At 38.8% G+C, this 21,153-nt stretch overlaps 1 protein-coding gene across 1 annotated transcript in view; it reads left to right on the top strand.

Annotated features, from left to right (window-relative positions):
• Positions 1–21,153, top strand: part of LOC132822411 (testis-expressed protein 264 homolog) — a 287,865-nt gene that overhangs the window by 29,038 nt on the left and 237,674 nt on the right. Inside the window, exon 2 of the mRNA XM_060835778.1 lies at positions 11,369–11,590. Within this exon, the coding sequence (XP_060691761.1) occupies positions 11,369–11,590 (222 nt within the window). The remainder of the gene's footprint in view (positions 1–11,368; positions 11,591–21,153) is intronic.

Below are 21,153 nucleotides of genomic sequence, written 5' to 3'. Positions count from 1 at the left end.
TTACAAGTAATTCCACAGTTGGCTCAAATTCCATTCACCAAATCTTGCTAAATAACCTTTTTACAGCATTCAGGCTGTCTAGAACTGGAGTTATGCAGTATCAAGTGGACTGCTGTCATCAACTAGCCTCAGCTCTTCAAAGAATTCAGGGAGGTTAGTGAGGCAGGATCTCTTTGCTGGTAATTAAGTCACATTGTTAATGATGCTGTCAAGCACGTTTTCTGGAACTGATGTTAAATCAACTAACCAGAAATGTTGTAAGGTCTGAACTATCTAAAGTATTGAAGCTACAAGAGCTCTGGTCAATAAAAAAAAAATCCAACCTCAAAAAAAAACTAATGAGCTTGCTTATTACATCTTCCAGTTCTTTCACAACTGCTGGACTTGTGACATTTACTTAGTTAGCTCCAATTGACAATAAGATATAGGAGCAGAAGTTAGGCCATTTAGCTCATCGAGTCTACTCTGCCATTCAATCATGGCTGATAAGTTTCTCAACCTCCTTCTCCAGCTTTCTTCACGTAACCGTTGATCCACTTTGTATTCAAGATCCTGTCTATCTCAGTCTTAATATACTCAATGACCTGGCCTCCACAGTGCTCTGTGGTAGTGGATTCCATAGAATCACCACTCTGGCTGAAGAGGTTTCTCCTTATCTCCACTCTTAAAAGGTATTTCCTTTACTCTGAGGCTAGGCCATTGGATTCTAATGTCTCCTACCAATGGAACCATCTTCCCAACATCTACTCTGTCCAGGCCATTCAGTATTCTGTATGTTTCAGGAAGATTCCCCATCATCCGTCCAAACTCCCATCGCGTATAAACCTAGAGTCCTCAAACATTCCTCAGATATTAAGCTTTTCATTCCTGGGACCATTCTAGTGAACCTCCTTTTGAAAACATTTCCAGGGTCAGTATATCCTTCCTTATTGAGCCTCAGAAGTACATCCCCACTTTTTTATTCAAGTCTTTTCAAAATAAATGCCAACATTGCATTTACCTTCTTAACTACTGACTCAATTTGCAAGTTTACCTTGCTTTGATTTTGATTTTCACCAATAACTCTAAATTTGTGTTTTCATCCTTTTTACTTATATTCAGTGAGTTTTAGTTGAGTATTTTAGGTTATAACCAGTTAATATCCCACTCAATTTTGAGGCTGTCAGTTAACATTTTTTTGGATGGTAAATATATTTCTACATGCAGTGTTTTACACATGTATGCACTAAATCTCATCTTCCATTTTCTTTAGCAATATATATCTCATTTAACTTATTCTGTTATTGGTGATGTACTCTATCTACTTTGAATGTAATTAGATAGTATTGAATTTCTGATTCTAAGTCATTGATGTAAATTAGTGTACATTTTTAAAAATTCAATTTGGACCCAAATTAGCAATTCAGCTTCACTGAAGTTGCTTCAGTTCTTTCCTAGTTACATTAATCTGCTGTCTCCATTAAATAATATTGTATTTTTAGTAAAGGATTAATTTGTAATAGCATTGAATATTAGTCAGAAATTCTTCCATTCCCCATTGTTTTTCCTTTATTACTTTGGAATCCCTTGAATTATATCTAATCATCTAAATGAAAAAAAAAGATTTGTTAAGATAAGTTAATATTTTGTGAATAGGCCATTAATCTGTTGTTGGGATGTTAACATGTCACTTCAGTTTTTAATTATATAGGGATCTACTTTGTATTTTAAACATTTTTCATCTTTTCAGCTTTCTTCCTTTTTGACTGTCAACAATTAAATATTTTAGAAAGATAAAGTTAAAATAAGAAGATTGATTTCCTCCAGGCTATTTGCAATATTGCAGCATGATTACTGGTCAAAGCTGTTCGACACAAAGAGGACCGTAAAGAGATTGGGCAATCGTTTTGTGAAAGACCTCTGCTCAGTCCACAAGCATGATCCTAAACTTCTAGATTGCTTGCCATTTTATTTCACCACCTTGCTTTCCTGTCCGCAGCCTACTGGAGTAAAGCTCAATAGTTAAACACTTTATAGTCTTCTGGACTGAACGTTAAGCTCAATAACTTCAGAACAAGGGTAGCTCAGTGATTAGCACTGCTGCCTCACATCGCCAGGGACCTGTGTTCGATTCCAGCCTTGGGTGACTGTCTTTGTCTCTGTGGAGTTTACATGTTCTCCCCATGTCTGCGTGCGTTTCCTCCAGGTGCTCCGGTTTCATCCCACAGTCCAAAGATGGGCAAGATAGGTGGATTAGTCACAGAAAATGCAAAGTTACAGAGTTAGGATGGGATGCTCTTCAAAGAGTCAGTGCAGAGTTGAAAAGCCAAATGGCCTCTTTCTGAACTGTAAGGAATTTATGATTCATATATTCTGTCTCCATTTTGAATTTTCTTTGCCATGTATTGGTCCAAATAGTTATTCTTGTGAATAAGAGAAAGGAGAGTTGTTCATTTATTTTGTCTACTTTTCCTAATGGCTATCAGCTCTGAAGAAGTTTATGAAACATCAACTTGCGTCCTCTCCAAGACGCTACTAGACCAGCGGCGTTTCTCTGGCAATTCCTATTTTCAGGAAGATACTTTGTTTCTTTACTATGATCATTACAGCTTTCTTTGCCTTTGACATCTATGTTATTTAATTTCCCCCACTCTCCACTCTACTCCGGACATCCCTTTGTTTTGCATTTCCCATCCCACTCCCTGTCTTTGATGTCAAACCCATCATGTTTCTACCCTCCTTCAGTTCTAAAGAGGTCATGTTCAACTTGAAACATTAACCCTTTTTTTCTCTCTCTCTCTAAAGATGCTGCTTGACTTGCAGAGTATTTCTAGCATTTCTGCTTTTATTCCACATTATAAATCCAGAGATGTGAAGGTTAGATGAATTGGCCAATGCCAAATTGCCCATAATGTCAGGGATGTGGAGGGTAGGTGCATTAGTCAGGGTAAATATAGGGCAGTAGGGTAGGGTAATGGGTCTGGGTGGGATACTCTTCGGAGGGTCGATGTGGACTCATTGCGCTGAAGGTCCTGTTTCCACACTGTAGGGATTCTATGATTCTGTGATGCTTCCCTGGTTTACTTGCATTTCTGTGTTGTTCCATGTATTTCTCCTTGTTTACGTTGGTGCAGTTTATTTACTTTTTGATAGTGCATCTGATCTCTGACTCTCTTCAGGCTATGTATCCTTCTATGTCCTGTGATCCTGCTTTACTAGCTACCGGATGAATGGGCAGTGCTCCAAAAGCTTGTACCTCCAAGTAAACCTTTTGGACTATAAGCTGGTGGTGTCCGCCCCAGTCCAACATTATTTCTGTAGGCTGTTAGCTCAATGCGTCCTTTCAATTACAATACTAATCCATGGGATGACAGAATTGATTCTGGAATCTATGGACTTTTCCCTGCAGAGTGACAGTGTAAAGACCAAAGTGGAAAAGTGGAATCAAAACTGATTCATGATGGCAGATTTATTAATCATGTTGAGACCAATTTACACTCTCATTTACCCCAGGGAGTCTGCTTCAGTAATATTTCTTTTTTTTTCCAAAGTGCTCTTTCATGTGATGTAATGTTTACCTACAAGCCCCCTTGATGCACTCCTCTGGTCTGAAGAAGTTTTCCTTATGTAATAGTCTGTTTTTCTGCTTGTACTATTCAATCTAATCTGCTCCACTTGATACCATATGGTTCTCCTTCTGTTAGCTTTTGAATGGGTCAGATCTCCTCCTGAGTCTGCTGTAATTATGTAGTATATTTCAGTCCATGGATTAAATTGTGTTTTATGGCCATCACCTAAAGTTGAAGCATTTTAAAGAATTGTTGAATTGAGTGCATTTATTCTTGGTTTCCTACAAGGAATGTGTCCATATTCAGTTGTCCACCATGGGGCATTTAGTTTCTACTACAGGATTTGCCCTTCACTGGAAATGGATAGGTTGGGGGTCATTTCTCAGGCTGAACTATAGAAATTTGCAACAAGAACCCAGCACCACCTACTTTATAATCATTAGATGACAGATCCTTGCGTTGGAAGTGAGTTAATTCAAATATTCTGCCACCTCATCTCTCTCCTGATGCTGGGAATTATCTGATCCAAATTTACTATGGCTTAGAGGTTTATGGATTCCAAGTCATAATCATCGGCCGTGATTGTTGCTGCTCTGACTTTGTAAGCACTTTATTCTTCTATGTGAGTTTCCAGGCTGTGTTTGTAAAGTTCTGCAGCAGGAGAAGCCTTCATAAGTATGGCCTAATTTTAATGCTTAGACTGAACAGTCAAAAGCTACCTATTTAATTATTTCAAATTCCACATAGGTCAGTTTGAATTTTTTTTTACAAGTGTCAGAACTGTTGGAGGTATATTTCTGGTACTAATTTCTAGACACTCAGAACATCAGCCTTTGTCTAGTTGTAATTAGTGAGATTCCAGGTAGGAAGGAATAAACCCTTTGGACTTTTCTGACATTAATCTGAGTTATATCATGAGGGTCCAATACTCTTGTGGCCACTATAATTAGCTGCCAGCATTTCAATAGCTAGAAAGAAATTCTCCATATCCTTCCATATCTTGTTAGAGAGAATGGTAAGGGATAAGATTTATGAACATCTGGGTAGGAATAACGTGATCAGGGATAGCCAGCATGGTTTTGTGAAGGGCAGGTCGTGCCTCACAAACCTTATTGAGTTCTTTGAGAAGGTGACCAAGGAAGTGGATGAGGGTAAAGCAGTAGATGTTGTGTATATGGATTTTAGTAAGGCGTTCGATAAGGTTCCCCATGGTAGGCTAATGCTAAAACTTCGGAGGTATGGCATTGAGGATACATTAGAGGTTTGGATTAGGAATTGGCTGGCTGGAAGGAGACAGAGGGTAGTAGTTGATGGATTATGTTCATCTTGGAGCGCAGTTACTAGCGGTGTACCACAAGGATCTGTTTTGGGACCATTGCTTTTTGTTATCTTTATAAATGATCTAGAGGAAGGACTTGAAAGCTGGGTAAGCAAGTTTGCGGATGACACAAAAGTCGGTGGAGTTGTGGATAGTGAGGAAGGAAGTGGTAGGTTACAGCGGGATATAGATAAGTTGCAGAGCTGGGCGGAAATGTGGCAAATGGAATTCAATGTAGCTAAGTGCGAAGTCGTTCACTTTGGTAGGAATAACAAGATGATGGATTACTGGGCTAATGGTAGGCTACTTGGTAGTGTGGATGAGCAGAGGGATCTTGGTGTCCATGTACACAGATCTCTGAAAGTTGCCACCCAGGTAAATAGTGCTGTGAGGAAGGCATATGGTGTACTGGGCTTTATTGGCAGAGGAATTGAGTTCCGGAGTCCTGAGGTCATGTTGCAGTTGTATAAGACTCTGGTGAGGCCTCATCTGGAGTATTGTGTGCAGTTTTGGTCGCCATACTATAGGAAGGATGTGGAAGCTTTAGAACGAGTGCAGAGGAGGTTTACCAGGATGTTGCCTGGAATGGTAGGAAAATCTTATGAGGAAAGGCTGAGGCACTTGGGGCTGTTCTCATTGGAGAAGAGAAGGTTTAGGGGAGATCTGATAGAAGTGTATAAGATGATTAGGGGTTTAGATAGGGTAGATACTAAGAACCTTTTACCGCTAATGGAGTCAGGTGTTACTAGGGGACATAGCTTTAAATTAAGGGGTGGTAGGTATAGGACAGATGTTAGGGGTAGATTCTTCACACAGCGGGTTGTGAGTTCATGGAATGCCCTGCCCGTATCAGTGGTGAACTCTCCTTCTTTATGGTCATTTAAGCGGGCATTGGATAGGCATTTGGAAGTTATTGGGCTAGTATAGGTTAGGTAGGATTCGGTCGGCGCAACATCGAGGGCCGAAGGGCCTGTACTGCGCTGTATCCTTCTATGTTCTATGTTCTATGTTCCCTTCAAATTTGGGAATGAATTTTGAATAACTTACAAAATCAAAAGCTGTCTCAGGGCTAAAGGAATTAAAGTCAGATTTGTTGCATCAGTTCTCTACCTTTCTGCGCTTTTAACTCCATCTCAAACTTTCTTGTACTGGAATGCACTTTCTTCCTTTTCAGTTTGGACTTTTGTCTTTTTCCTGGGTTTTCCTTTCTCTTTCTCCATTGCTTGAAATTCTAACTTTAGCCTCTGCTGTATGAAGCAAGTATTTTGAAATGGTGAACTGGTCTGTTTCGGGTTATGTATTTTTCTATCTGTTCTGAGTTGGAAGTGATTCCCAAATACTCAAAAGCATCTTTAATACCTCCACTTCACCAATCTTTATTGTATAATTTAAGCTCTATTCACTTAACTATAACTTTTCATGGTTCTATGCTTAGCAATTCCATTTTTTGCCAAGTGAAGCCCTCTTGTTGCAGAAATGCTTGTATACAGAAAGTAACCATCTAGAACATTGCAGCGCAGTCCAGGCCCTTTGGCCCTCTGTTGTGCCGACCTGTGAAACCAATCTGAAGCCCATCTATTACCATTTAAATGTCCTTAAGGTTGGCGAGTCTACTATAGTTGCAGGCTGGGCGTTCCACACCCTTACTACTCTCTGATTAAAGAACCCATCTCTGACATCTGTCCTATATCTTTCACCCCTTACTTTAAAGCTCATGCTTTCTATTGTTAGTATTCACAAAGCTTATCACTGTTATTTAAACATTTTGGCTTTAATTTTTGCTTCTACTTTCAATTCCAATGAAGTCCAATTTGGCTTCTTTTGCAATGACTTGATCACTGGCTGCAGCCCTCAATTTGCCACAAACACATATGAGATGATTCTTTTTATTTGTCTGAAATCAATATGTCTGTATTTTGAAGTGTCATTTTCTTAACCTGTTAAAGTGCTATCACCTTCTCTCAACTAATCCACACTATCATGCACACAAATAATAATTGAGATGAAGATAAAACAACAATCTTAAAAATAGGATTTAACTGAGTTAATGCATTGGCTTTAACCAGAGTATGCTATACAGCAGATGCTGGAGAGTCAAGTGAAAATTGTGGTGCTAAAAAAGCATAGCAGGTCAGGCAGAATCCAAGGAAAAAGTAAATTGATGTTTTGGGCAAAAGTTCTTCACACATTCTCGACGAAGGGCTTATGCCTGAAACATCGACTCCCCTGCTTGGGTGCTGTCTGACCTGCTCTGCTATTCTAATGCCAAACCTTTCAACTCTGCTGTTCAGCCTGTCAAGTCTAGTTCACCATTCATTTGGATCATGACAGTTCATCTATCTCAATAGTACGACCTCACTAGTACTTTTCCATGCAGTCTGCATATCTTTTGATGCCATTGGTCTAAAGAAACTATGATATCAGTTTTGAATCTGTTTAATGTTTGAGCTTCCACAGCCCTCTGAGGTAGACCATTCCAAAGATTTGCCATCTTTGAGTGAGGAAATTCTTCTTTATCTCAGTCCTAGGCTAATTAGCCTATCCTTTATTCTGAGACTGGTCTTCTGGTTCAAGATTTACCAACCAGTTGAAACATTCTTTTTGTGTCCTGTCACACCATGTAAGAATGTTGTAAGTTTCAAAACTATTAAGAGAATGTGGTTGGTTTCCTCAATCTGTCTTCAAGACAACCCCAGCAGTTCAGGGATTAGACCAGTGAGCCTCCTGTATTCCTCTCTACCCCTAGATTAAAAAAAAGTCCAAACTATTCAGTGTTTTAGTTGTGGTCTCACCAAGAGTCTCTGTAATCGCAGCAAGAACTCTTTTGTTTCTGTACTCAACTCTCCTTGCAATGAAGGCCAGCATACCTTATTAATTGTTGCATCTGCATGCTAGCTTTTAATGATTCATGAACAAGGACACTCAGGGCTCTTTGTACTCCCACTTTTCTCAAGACCTTATTGTTTAAGAAACTTTCTACCTTTTTTAAAATCCAAGTAAAAAGTTTTATCCTTATTCACATTGTATTCGATCTGCCATGACTTGTCCATTCACTTAGTTGTCTATGTTTGCTTGAAACCTGCTTGGATCATTTTCAAATTTCCAACTAGTTTTGTGGCACATGGAAATATTACAATTGGTCATCACAACTACATCACTTTATGTAGATTATGAACAGCAGTGACCCTAACCTGATCCTTGCAGTACTGAATTCATGATAGTCTGCTAACCTGAGAGTGACTCGTTTATTCCTACTCTTTGCTTTCTATCTGTTAACTAGTTCTCAACATGTATTAGTATATTTTCTCCAATTTTGTTTATCAACAAATAGACCATAAGACCAAATGATGTTGGAGAAGTAGTAAACCGCTCAGTCCATATAGTCTGCTCTGCCATTCAATGAGTTTATGGCTGTTCGGATTATCCTCAGCTGCACTTTCCTGACTTGTTTCCTAAATGATGAGAAAACTGTCTATATTATACTTCAATATACTTAATGACCTGGTGTTGCAACACCTCTGCATAAAGAATTCCACAGATTTTCTGCTCTGTGCGTGTGTAGGTGTGGGAGGGGAAGGGTTAAAAAATTAACTTACTCTGAGACTGTGCTCTGGTTTCCAGACTCCTCCACAAAAGAAAACAACTTTACCGCATCTATTCTGTCAAGATACCCAAGAATCTTGATTGTTTCAACAAGTCTACTCTTGTTCTTCTAAATGCCATTCTGTACAAGACTGACCTACCACTCAAGTAATCTGTCTGTATTCCTCTACAGCGTTTTTGTGTCACCCTTATTACTTGCCCTCCTACCTGTTTTTGTGTCATCCTCAAACTTGGGCATTAGCTTCTAACACTGAAAATGTGTTGCTGGAAAAGCGCAGCAGGTCAGGCAGCATCCAAGGAGCAGGAGGGTCGACGTTTCAGGCATGAGCCCTTCTTCAGGAAATGTTCATTTCCTGAAGAAGGGCTCATGCCTGAAACGTCGACTCTCCTGCTCCTTGGATGCTGTCTGACCTGCTGCGCTTTTTCAGCAACCCATTTTCACCTCTGATCTCCATATAGGAGACAAAACGTAATTTCCAAATAAGTGTGTTATGTTGGCAATTGTGTGAAACCTTATTTGAAAGCCTTTTAAAAATCTAAATATAGCGCACCCACCTTGTGCCAACTTAACTATTCTGCTAGTTATATCCTCAAACAAAGTATCCAAATGTGATTTCACTTCCATAAATCCATGATGATTTTGTTCAATCCTGCTATTATTTTCAGAGTGTACTATTATTTCATCCTTGATTATAGATTCTAGCATTTTCCCAACATTGGTATTAGGGTACCAGGTCTGAAATGAAGGAATGCCTGAGACTTAATGAAATGAGGGAATAGGTGATGAAAATATTAATTACAGTTAAATGATGGTGAATTGGTTGTATAAATGTGAGCTCATAATCAGTGCTTGAGGTTTTTTTTAGTGTTCAAAGTTAAACATCATGCAACACCAGGTTATAATCGAACAGGTTTCTTTGGAAGTACTAGCTTTCAGAGTGCTGTTCCTTCATCAGATAACTAGTGCAGGATTAAAAGACACAGAATATATCGCAAAAGACCATCGTGTCATGCAATTAAAACAATATATTGAACAAACCTAGACTGCTGTTAAGTCTTTCATCTTTTAGAACGGTTTGCAGGAACCAGTCTGACTCAAGATTGGGATACAGACAGACTCTAACCTCACACCATTAATACATTGTCTGAGCTGAGATGTCACCTTTGTAAAAATAAAACCTGATCCTGCCCCACTAGTTACCTGAAGAAGGAGCCGTGCTCTGAAAGCTAGTACTTGCAAGTAAACCTGTTGGGACTATAACCTAGTGTTATGTGATTTTTAACTTTGTCCACCCCAGTCCAACACTGGCACCTCCACTTTGAGTGTAGTCAACTGAAGTAAAACCCTCATAAATGTGGACTTGGACTCTGATCAAAAACATTTATCATCTATTTAACATGTAGTCCACTGATTTCTTGCTCGTTCATTTCTAAAGATTTCCGTTATATTTGTCACCTTACATTTTGAAGGGACCATTCCAGAGTCTATAGAGTTTTGAAAAATTATTACCAATGCATCTATTGTGCTATAGGGTACTCCTTTATCACTCTAGGATATAATCATTCAGTCCAGCGGACTTAGCTACCTCATCAATTCTTGCATTATCACTTTTTATTTTATTTTACAAATATTACTATCTTGCAGTTACTCGTTTGAATTGGGCCCTAGATTCTCCATTATTCCTGTGTGGAATAGGGAAATTTTTAATCTTGCCAGCCTTTGTGTTGAAATCTTCGTGTGCAAGTACCTGATGAAGTGAGGCATAAAGTGGCTTATATTTCAATGAATCTTTCTTTGCTCCAGACCCCTGAAATTGTTGATCAGTTGACAGGTTGCCTCTGTAAGAGTGATAAAATGTTTTTGCTCCCCACCAGGGCTGGCTTCGTGATCCAGGCATTGACTTGCCTTCTCATTCCTGCCTCTCTGATTCACCATAGTTTTGGTATGGAGAGGATGAATACAGGTTTAAAAACAGGTTTAAAATGAGGCACCTAAACTTTCCTTTTTCCTTTTTTCCTTTTTTGTATATACATTCGAGGACCAAGAATGCTGTCTAATAGGTGATTAGCTAATACAGTTTTAGATTAGATTACTTAGTGTGGAAACAGGCCCAACAAGTCCACACCGACCCGCCAAAGTGCAACCCACCCAGACCCGTTCCCCTAAATTTGCCCCTACACCTAACACTACGGGCAATTTAGCATGGCCAATTCACCTAACCTGCACATTATTTGGATAGTGGGAAGAAACTGGAGCACCTGGAGGAAACCCACGCAGACACGGGGAGAACGTGCAAACTCCACACAGTCAGTCTCCTGAGGCGGGGAATTGAACCCGGGTCTCTGGCGCTGTGAGGCAGCAGTGCTAACCACTGTGCCACCGTGCTGCCCACATTCCGATCTTCTAATTGAGAACCATGGTGCACAATGAATAATTTATGTTGTTATCTAAAATTGTATAATTCTCTAAAATGGAGACAGAATGTACTGAAAATATTGAAACAACCCTGGTAACATCTGTGGAGAAAGAGTGGGAAACAAGTTACTATTTCAGACATGTCACCACTTCATTATATATTGGTTCCATTTCTGTCTCCACAGATGCTGCCAGACCTGCTGAGTGTTTTTCTTAGTTTTTATTCCAGTTTTCCAACATTAGTATATTTGCTTTTGGGTCAGCATTTTTCTTGTCCTATACTTTTGGTGTGGAGAGGGGAATTTGTAGATTTCAGCATTGCACAAAATTAAACATTAATTGTGTAGCAATGGTACAGCAGAGTTACCTTAACACTTAAATCAGTGGGATTTTGTGTGTAATGATACTGGCTGACATTGTGGAATTTTATACGTTAATATGTTAGTTGACCTAAGTTAATGTAAACTCCTGTTATGATTGTAGGAAGCAGAAGAGAAACCACGATATATAGCAGGCAGCATCCTGAGTGAGGGTGAAGAGAAGCCATCTGAAGAATTGATCAAACTCTTTGAGAAATTCGGCTTTAAGATAATCTCCTTCCCAGAGGTTACGCACGTTGTCATGACAACTTTTCCTTTCACGACCTTCCTGTCACTGTTCATAGCGATGTACCGGGTGTACCCAATCCTGAATAATTACATCAAGGTAGGAACCATTTCATTAAGTCACTTGGTAAATGTTAGCAATTCTTTTCTTTTTGGCATGACCCATAATTGCTGCCCTGTGTTTGGCAATGGCAGCATCATGACTTTATCAATTACTAATGTTTCACAGTGATAATGCAAACCAGAGCCTTGAAAATGGCCTATATGGATGCAAATCTTGGTCCTGCTATCTTAGCCTTCTAACAGCACAGACACTCTAGGATACAACAGAATCCACAAACGTGGTTCGTTCTGTGAAATACATTGCAAAGCATCTTTGGGTAGTTATACACTGTACGTTGTATTGGATTATAATGCTTGTGGATGCTGCTGATTATGTTAATTAGATTAATTGCTCATCAAGTTATTTTAGAATCACAAGGTGTTGGAAGCCTATTTCTTATGTTTATGTCTAATTGGTATTTAAACATTTCTTAGAATTATAGTATTAATTGATTTGCAGTGTCTTATATGATTTCTGTTTAAAAGTATCTCAACTGGGATAAAATGGTAACTTGAATTTTTAGTGATTATAAACGAACAATGAATGGATTGAAGTATTTCCTGTGTGTATGGGTTAGCATGTGAGCTGATTTCATTAACTGGATATTTCTTCACTTCAGATCTTTAGTTTTATATGTGCTAGAAATGCTCCCACCATTTGGCTTAGTCATGCATGCTGTCATGCGTACATTGAAATACGTTGTATCTTCAGTTGATGTGGAAGAATGCAAGATCTTTCAAAGATGCATACTGTTTATTTTTGTTCTGTTTTTGCACTTTGACTCTGCTACCAGGGTAAAGAGGCCACAGTTAGCAGTGTATATACTGTGAGCCAGTTCAACAGTGTTGATCTCTTAGAATTCAAACCAATATGGAACCAGTGGAAATGTGACTCATTATATGTGATTGTTTCATCACTGATGAGTGAATGGGGATATGTTGTTTTGGTAGGGGATATGTGGCTCTCTCTCCCAAATGGTGACACTGCAGTGTAGCAGCAGTGACAATTGGGGCCCTTCTGTAGAAAGGTCATAGTTGATTTGGAATATTGTGTAATGGTATCTGGGGCAATTCATTTGTATTTGTTCCCTGGTTTGTTGAATAACTGATATTGACCCGTATGTGGTATTATTCTAGTTCAAGCTGCTCATAATTTGTCATGTATTTGACAACGTACTTCATAAGACACTGCTAACGAAATCCCAAAGGATTGAAGACAAATGATTGATCTGGTAAGAAAATTAACTTGAGTGGCAGGAGACAGATAGGAACAATGGACAGAATGGTGTGTCTCAGGGATACGTGTACAGGCCTCAACCATTTATTGTATTAATGATTTGGATGAGGGAATAGAAAATGCCACATATTCAGCTTTTGTTAATGTAGTTGGAAACATTGCATTGCAAAGAAATGGTAACAGATTAAGAAAAGGCTGAAATGTGGCAAATATTAAATCATCCACGTTTGACCTGAAATGAATAGAACATAAAGAATAGCATTGCTTTATAATATTAATTCATGCCAGAAACAACATTTTATATTATAAATAGTGATACTTCAATAAAATTAATTTACTTCCAACATTCTAATACATATCACAATAAACTTATGAAAAACTGATGTTTACCTTCCATTTATATTCAACAAAATCCACAGGAACTCAAGTTTTGCTAAGAAAACTATGTTGTTGCTGCTTGCACCAATGATGACCTCTGCCATGTGTATGCTTGTGTGGCATGTTGGGATGGTCATGTCCTTTTAAAGTATTCCCTAGTGGGGAATTGAGAGGCAGAGTTCTTGAGAGGGGAGAAATGAAAGGAAGCATAGTGTCAGAGGATAGCAGTCTGAAATAGAGGAAAGAAAATTTTTTTTAAAAGGTGAGGCAAATGGTGTGAAATTAAGCATCATGGACTCAGGATTGGAGTTGCTGTGAAATAGGTACAGAGGAAACACCTGAATGGTTTCCATTTATATGCCCTTATTTCCTGTGAATTGTTCTGATGAGTGAAGGATGAAAAGCTTCAACAAAATGTGTCTTTGTTTTCAGCAAATGTATATTTTGTTTTGGTACAAGAAAGGAAATTGAGCGAGACGGGGCAACAGATGTCCAAGAATGGAGTTGTACTACGAAGATGGTTACTGGGAAGCTGCAATCCTGATACTCATCTTGAATTGGTCTTCCTGAGACTTAATAAGCTTTCCTCCTTTTATTATGCATGTGATGCAAGATCTGATTGTCATCTTTGTCATTTCAGTGCAGGTCAATTTTGGTAAATATCCATTGTTTAAATTTATGAAATATCTGGTTTTTTGTGAAATTACTTAAATTCAGCTTACCTGCCAATTGTTGCCATTAGACTCCATGTAAGTCATGACACTTTAACTAATACGTCATGTAATGGAGCTGAGGCGGTCCTTGGTCATAAAATGTGGCAGCTGATGGCAGGCAACATTTATATTTCAGCATGTATACTGATCTTGGTTTGGTCAACCAAAATCACTTGAGGTGATCTTCAAAACCATAAGACATAGGAGCAGGAATTAAGTCATGCAGCTCATAGAGTCCGCTCCACCATTGAATCATGGCTGATAAGTTTCTCAACCTGCTTTTTCCCCTAACCCTTGATCCCTTTGACATTCAAGGACCTATCTATCTCAGTCTTAAATATACTCAATGACCTGGCCTCCACAGCCTTCTGTGGTAGTGAATTCCATAGATTCACAACTCTCTGGCTGAAGGAGTTTCTCCTTATTTCCAATGGAAAGATCTTTCCAACATCTACTCCATCCAGGCTATTCACTATTCTATATGTTTCAATTAGATTTCCCCTCATCCTTTTAAACCCCATCAAGTATAAACCCAGAGTCCTTAAACGTTCTTCATATGTTAAGTTTTTCATCCCTGGAACCATTCTCATGAACTACCTCTGAACATGCTCCAGGGTCAGTACATTCTTCCTGAGATATGGGGCTCAAAACTGCACACAATACTCCAAACCTACAAATAAACATGACCACTTGCTTAACTTACTGTGATGGTTGTGAAGAATGTCTTGGCGAAATCATGATTTTGTGTTTTCCGACTGAGAAAAAGAAGAAACTTGGGTGAAGGGGTGGCAGAATTTCCTCTTTGTTCACTAGAAACAATATTTAGAAACAAACTTTAGGCTGTATTGAATGTTTAAGTCCAGTGATAATAAATTAGTAATTGGATGAAGTAATTGAAATGTTTAGTGGAGGATAAAGCGCTCTGTTGATTTGTGACAGATGGTTGGGAAAGCCAGTCTCTGATCTTTGAAATGGGTACTGCAAGTTTGACTAATTAACAGTTTTATCTGGAGAGCCTGCAGTTAGATTGCCTGTTGTACCGTACATAACGCCTGTAGTCTGCCCAACTGGCTTTTATTACTCTGACGCACAAACAGAAATGTGTTTAATTATCAGGATTTGCAGTAGCTATGTGATCAAATTAGAAAAATCATGTTCTAGTGCTGCCTGCTCTCACAAGAATGCTTGCAGAGTTTTGTTCAGTTTCTGAATACTAAACTTGCAGTTGGAGATATTTGGCCTTTATGATGATTTTGTGAAATTATAAGCTCTGCCACCATGAAAGAGAGTGTTTGCAAATCTTTGCTTGTCGGCAAACACATGATGAACTGAATTAATTTATGTCAAAATCTATTGTCATGTTGTACATGTGTGGGAAAATTATGCATGGCTCTTCTTCCATCCTGTGCCTTTGCTATTTTTTTGACTTAGTATTCCTGATCAACAATTATGTCTTTGTTGGTTACAACTTAACTCAGTTTCTTTTCAAGTGATTGCAAAATGGACAATTATCAGATGATTGTTGACTCCAAATGCAGAAATGATGTATTTAAAAATCTTGCTTGGGTTTATATACCTAACTTAGAAAATCATTTTGATATTTTGGAAGTGATGGAGCACAGAAGGAGTCCCATTTTTTGGATGAGTTACCCAATAAAATGCATTTTTATGTAGGCTGCCTATTCTACACAGTATTGGTCTATAATTACATGACTTCCTCATCCTCAGCCTTTGTGATGGACACACACACACAGTCTTCTGCAGGGAACTTGATGCTTGACATTTGAAAATTCCATTGACTTTGATTTTGTTATTTGGCCATGCATGCTAGTCCTACCTTGAATCTTGCCATGTACTGTTGTTTGCATTAGAATGGATTTCAAACCTTATCTGGCTGCTGCAGAGCATATCAGAATCCATGTTGCTTTATCCATATTGCTGAAGTGACTTAATGAGTATCATACGTATGTCACAGCTCTATGCTGTATTATTCCAGTAATTGGCCATTTATTGGTGGTCTTAAAATCTTAGCTGAATGGGTTTGATTTGGGTTCATTCTATTGTATATAACAAGCATTTCTGGTAATGGTGAAATCATTTCAGTGACTTTTGAGGACCCATTCAAGTATATGCTTCTCAAGATCAGGCCTGGTCCCTGTTCTGATAGCACATTAGGTCTGGGGATTTTTTCGAGGATAAATTCTTCCATCTGGCTTTTCATCAACTGCATTCTTGCTGCTGCACAAGCATTTGGAGAATTCGCAAATGTTATGACTTGTAATTTGAAAGCAGAATTGTTCTTCATTCTTATTGATAGAGAACCGATTTTTGTTTGTCAGTCATTATGTCATACATGTCAGTGGCTGTACAGCACTCTGAGTGTCCATCCTTGCCAGTTGGAGTGTAGTCAAAGTGTGGATGCACTGATTTCTAATTCCAGAAGTCATTGTTGCACACATGCAATGGCAGGAAAAAATTACAGGGAATGTAGTGCATGGTCTGATTTGAGTGTGTCTAAAACTCTCGTGCATCTTCCTAACACATCTATAAACAATTGCTAAAAAGTTCCAAAAAGTCTAAGTTTTCATCATGTACTCATCAGGGTTGGGACGTAAGAAACCAAACTTGGAAAGGCAACAGCAACTTGTACAACAAGTGAAGATTGCTGGACTACTGTGTCATGGAGATGTTAACTGTCAATTTTCCATGACTACCAAGGAGCCAAGGTCATGATGGTGGGAGTATAATCTAACTCTGTACATAGGTACCTTTCAGTTGTGAGCTGTGCATTAACTCTACCTCATATATGGAGATCAAACACAGGTAACAATCTCAAAACAAGGCTTGACAATGCATTCATGATATCCATATTGAAATAAATTGCAAAATGTGTGAACAGCAAATAATGAGTAAATGTATCAGTGTATATGATTTTTGATCACTTCACAAAATACTAAATGATCCTGACCTTTTTAAAAATAAAAGCAGTTTTTATTTTTTTCTTGCCTTTCGGTCACCCAACGACATATCTGTTTCCTGGCCAACACCATTCCCATTCTCAGAACCAGTCAGAGTCAACCCTATTCTGGAGCCTGTGCCCGAGCAGCAGGATGGGCTTTCCAGTTTTTTCTACCATTTTTTGGCGGAGAATATTGCCAGCTTGGCCTATTTACTCAACACCTCCAACATTACGGTCAGATTGTTACTCATTGTAGCCATGAATTGCTGGATGGTACCAGAAAGGACTGATAACCTCAGGCTAAATGGACTCTGGCCAGACCATTCTCCCTGGCACTCCTCCTTACCAACAGTCTTACCTGGCAGCAGTTCTCAGTCTCAACAGGATCCCTGTTAAAGTATAGTTCAGGCATCAACACATCAGACCAATGGAGTGTGTACCCTCGTGGTTGGGCCATTGTTGCCAATGAGTCTGGTATGGTCACCTTGTATGGCACCTGAGTCTGACTTTGCCAGAGCAACAGCAACCAAACTGTTACCAACAAGGAAGAAGCCACTGGTAGACATGGAACAAGATAGGAAAACAATATGGATGGGTCTTGCAACTATTCTGCACTCTTCTTCTACCTCACCAATAGCAAGTAGCTTCATCACTTCACTGATAAGTTTCCAGAAAATGACTTGAAGGTCAAACTTTTGCATTCTAGTTTATTCTTTTCCTGCTTCTCATAGTGCTGCTTGTCTTATTAGGGACTATGAAGCCATGACAAGTGAGACCAAGCTTCAGGTTAATCAGCATCGAACATGGAGGCACTTAAGAGTGCTCCATTATCTCTAATTTTAAATGATGCAAATGCATGCAGAGGGGAAAAACTGAATATGTAGATTCATACTAGAACCACTGCTGAGTCTTGACTGCCTTTAATCCTTTAAATACAGTCTTGTCTTGAAGTGACTACTTCTTCCGTCTTTGCTGATTTGCCTAACACTGCATTACATGACATAAGTTGTCCAGAACTGCCCTCCCTGTGTCTTTTGTTACCAACTCCATATCCATTGCTTAGCTTCATTGGCTTCCTGTACCTTTATGATGATAGTGCTAACTACAGAGCAGTTTCCCTGATGTGTGCCTTAGGAAAGTTTGTTGCAAAGATCTTCCTCAATCACCTATTCGTAGTGGTGCCCATCTAGTGGTATTGCAGATATTATCTTTGCTGTGTGGTAAACATAAGAAACACCTCAAAATACTGGAGAAGTACTGCCATGTCCCTTCACAAAATCCTCCAAATCTCTTGGCAAGAAAGACAGTGCAGCAGCAATATCTTCAAAGCCAACATGCTGACCATCTAGGTGCTTAATTATTTAAAACCAGCTCTGTTCTGTGTGACATGCTGTTCATATACCCTACAGCAGACTACTGAAAGTAACTGCTCTGCCCAGAACTTGGCAGAAGACCACCAGGAGTTTAGCGGAAATGTAATTGGAGTGCCCTCAACGTATCACCCTGAGATCAAACACCCCTAAGAGGAGTCTTACTGGACTCTAAACATTAACTGTGCTTTCTCTCTCCACAGATGCTGTCAGACCTGCTGAGTTTCTCTGGCACACTCTGATTTTAATGCTGCTATTTCTTTGGACTCCCTGGTCTATGATGAATCGAAATGGAGAACAACTTGGGAAGTCATTGAACACCAAGAGGCGTAAAGGCAAGTTCAGGGCATTGTAAAGAGGGTCCAAATGCTTCAATGGTCCCCTGACCTGCATGGGACAGAGTCTGCAGGTCACACTTTGGACTGATCTTTGACGCCATCGTACAGGAGCAGAAGCTCAATCCTGAGGAACTAATCTAAGAAGATGATGCCCAATAAGTAGACTAAGCTCTTCATCCTCACCTTTCCTTAGCCCTGTACCTATCTCCATCTATAAGTCTACGCATGTACCATTGAAGTAAATTCTTAACATTACTCTTTTGAGTCAGACCAATGGTTGCCTTTTCAACTTTGATTCAATACTCAAGCTGACTTTGCTGCCTTAGGTCTGACTGACAGATTAGCAAAACACCAAAACATTGCTTATTTGCATATCAACAACTTGTTGCCTTGATGCCTTTTAATTAAGAAAAGCTTTTGATTTGACTTTGCTTTAAAATGCGATACCTAAAATGAATTACTTTCCCCAAATCCTTTCTGTGGGGAAACAAAGCTCAAAATCAGAAAACATGACAGTTAGTATTAATTTCCAATTAGCAAAGCAACAACACAGGACTGCAAGCTAGGTTTCCTGAATTGGAATGTCAGCTTTAATTAGTGCTGGTGCTTTAACTGCCCTTTCTAAGACTCTGCTGCAAGAGGCAGCTTCAGTGAACACAGCCATCTTTTTCAGAAGAAATTGTAAGAATTCTTCGTTGTTTCATTTTTGGCAAAAAGAAAACCAGTCATTATTCCCATTATCTCTTGTATTGTAAATGGACAAATTTGGAATGTATTAAATTAATATGGTGCATATTTACTTAAGCCATTTTGATCAAGTGGTGAAAATAATTGAAATGTGAGTTGTGTTAGTCTGACCTAAACTATGATAATATTACTGTCAGCCTAATGTGGCGTATTTGCCTATATTCACAAGTTCCTTGCAAGTGAAGTGTTAAAGGAAGAGAGCATTCCCAGAAGTGTAGGTTATTGTGCTTTTGTTTTCAGTCTTTTGTAGCTATTTTGGCAGGGAATATTTAACAGTTCACAAAGAAACTCATAAACTATTCGGTGACCATTTCAAGTGATGTATTGAAGTAAATTGTGATCAAGAGTAACAGATTATTTGCTCAAATATGCTGTTTTATGGCCTAGTGGCAACTCTTGAATCTACACACACTGTATAAAAGCTGATACTTTTTAAAGTTGACTCAATTCAAGTTGTTTTACTTTAACTTGACAATGCAGTGGCAGTATGCTTGTTTAATGTTCTTTGCTACAGACTTCCTATTTTGTGTTCTACCTTCTCCATGCTTTTGCTCCCTCACTCAGTTCTGAGATTGTTCTGGCCTTCCTCCACTTCTTGCCTCTGCCCGCTCAATCCCTGTTCATCTCTTTTCCCCCTCCCCAGTTCTTGTTCCTGTACTCTATTGTTACCCTTTGAAAATTCTGGCTCCTGTTCTGAACTTGCATTAAATTCCTGCACTCCACCGAGTAACAAATGCTGGTCAGTGCAGGTAGTCTGCCTGTGCTGACTAGCTTCTGCCTCCAGGTGGAACCTGATCTGTTGAATGTCATCAGGCGAGTGTATTTGCATTTATTTTGTATTTCTAAATTTAAAAATGTTATTTTCAATGTTATTATATTTATGAATATAAGATTTAGAAATGTACACCATTTCATTTATGATGCAATATTCTCTGCTGAGAAGTCCAGATATGCTGAACTGTGCAGTGTTTCTTTTTATACCTAATAATTTTATTTTGCAAGTTCGTTTAGCTACAGATGCATAGTACTTCATAGTATTTCATATTGTACCTTCTTTTAATCAGAGCAAGAAATGTCCAAAGGAACCCAATTCCAGTTTTAACCTTGATTTCTTTGGGAAACCATGATTCTGTGAAATTCACAATTTTCAGGAACATAACCATAAGTACTGTGGTTCTCAAAACTCTCTAGCAAGTACTGTATTTTACTGTGTGTCTTTTGCATGATTATCCACATGTATGCTTTGGAACCTGGCTTATCTTGAGAATTTTCCCATTATATTAATAATGAATGAAAATCAATTGAACAAATGAACTTAATTTCTCCCCCAAGGATTTTGATGTTCTCACCATTTGCTTTAAGGTATTGAGATACTGACACAGGTTTGCTGGAAAGGGTTATTGGAATGACTGTGTTACTTTAATAGACCTTAATTACCACAATAGAGTGAGAGAGAGGCAGAGAAAGTGTTGAGTCTCTTTCTACTCTACAAAAGGATAGACTGTTACATAACAAGGTTTACTGCCTGATGGCAAGAAGCACAACGACATTTGATCAGGCATAATTACTAGCACCTTTAGAAAGCTGTTGTATATACATCTGCTCCTCCAAACATGATATTAAAACTCCTTGTATCCACCCACATACTGTCTGTGACATCAGTAGAATTGGTGAAGCTAATGTAGCATTAATGCTTTCCAATCCATTGTATTATACAACATTCTTCCCCTGCGAAGCTCTTTACTCCCTCACTCCCTCATGTTAACCCATAATACAATCACATACAAATGTATATTACCTTTATCACTACTCCATCTCC

Source organism: Hemiscyllium ocellatum, chromosome 14 (genome assembly GCF_020745735.1).
Source record: "Hemiscyllium ocellatum isolate sHemOce1 chromosome 14, sHemOce1.pat.X.cur, whole genome shotgun sequence".
NCBI lineage: Eukaryota > Metazoa > Chordata > Chondrichthyes > Orectolobiformes > Hemiscylliidae > Hemiscyllium > Hemiscyllium ocellatum.
This window is presented reverse-complemented; position numbering and strand designations above follow the sequence as displayed.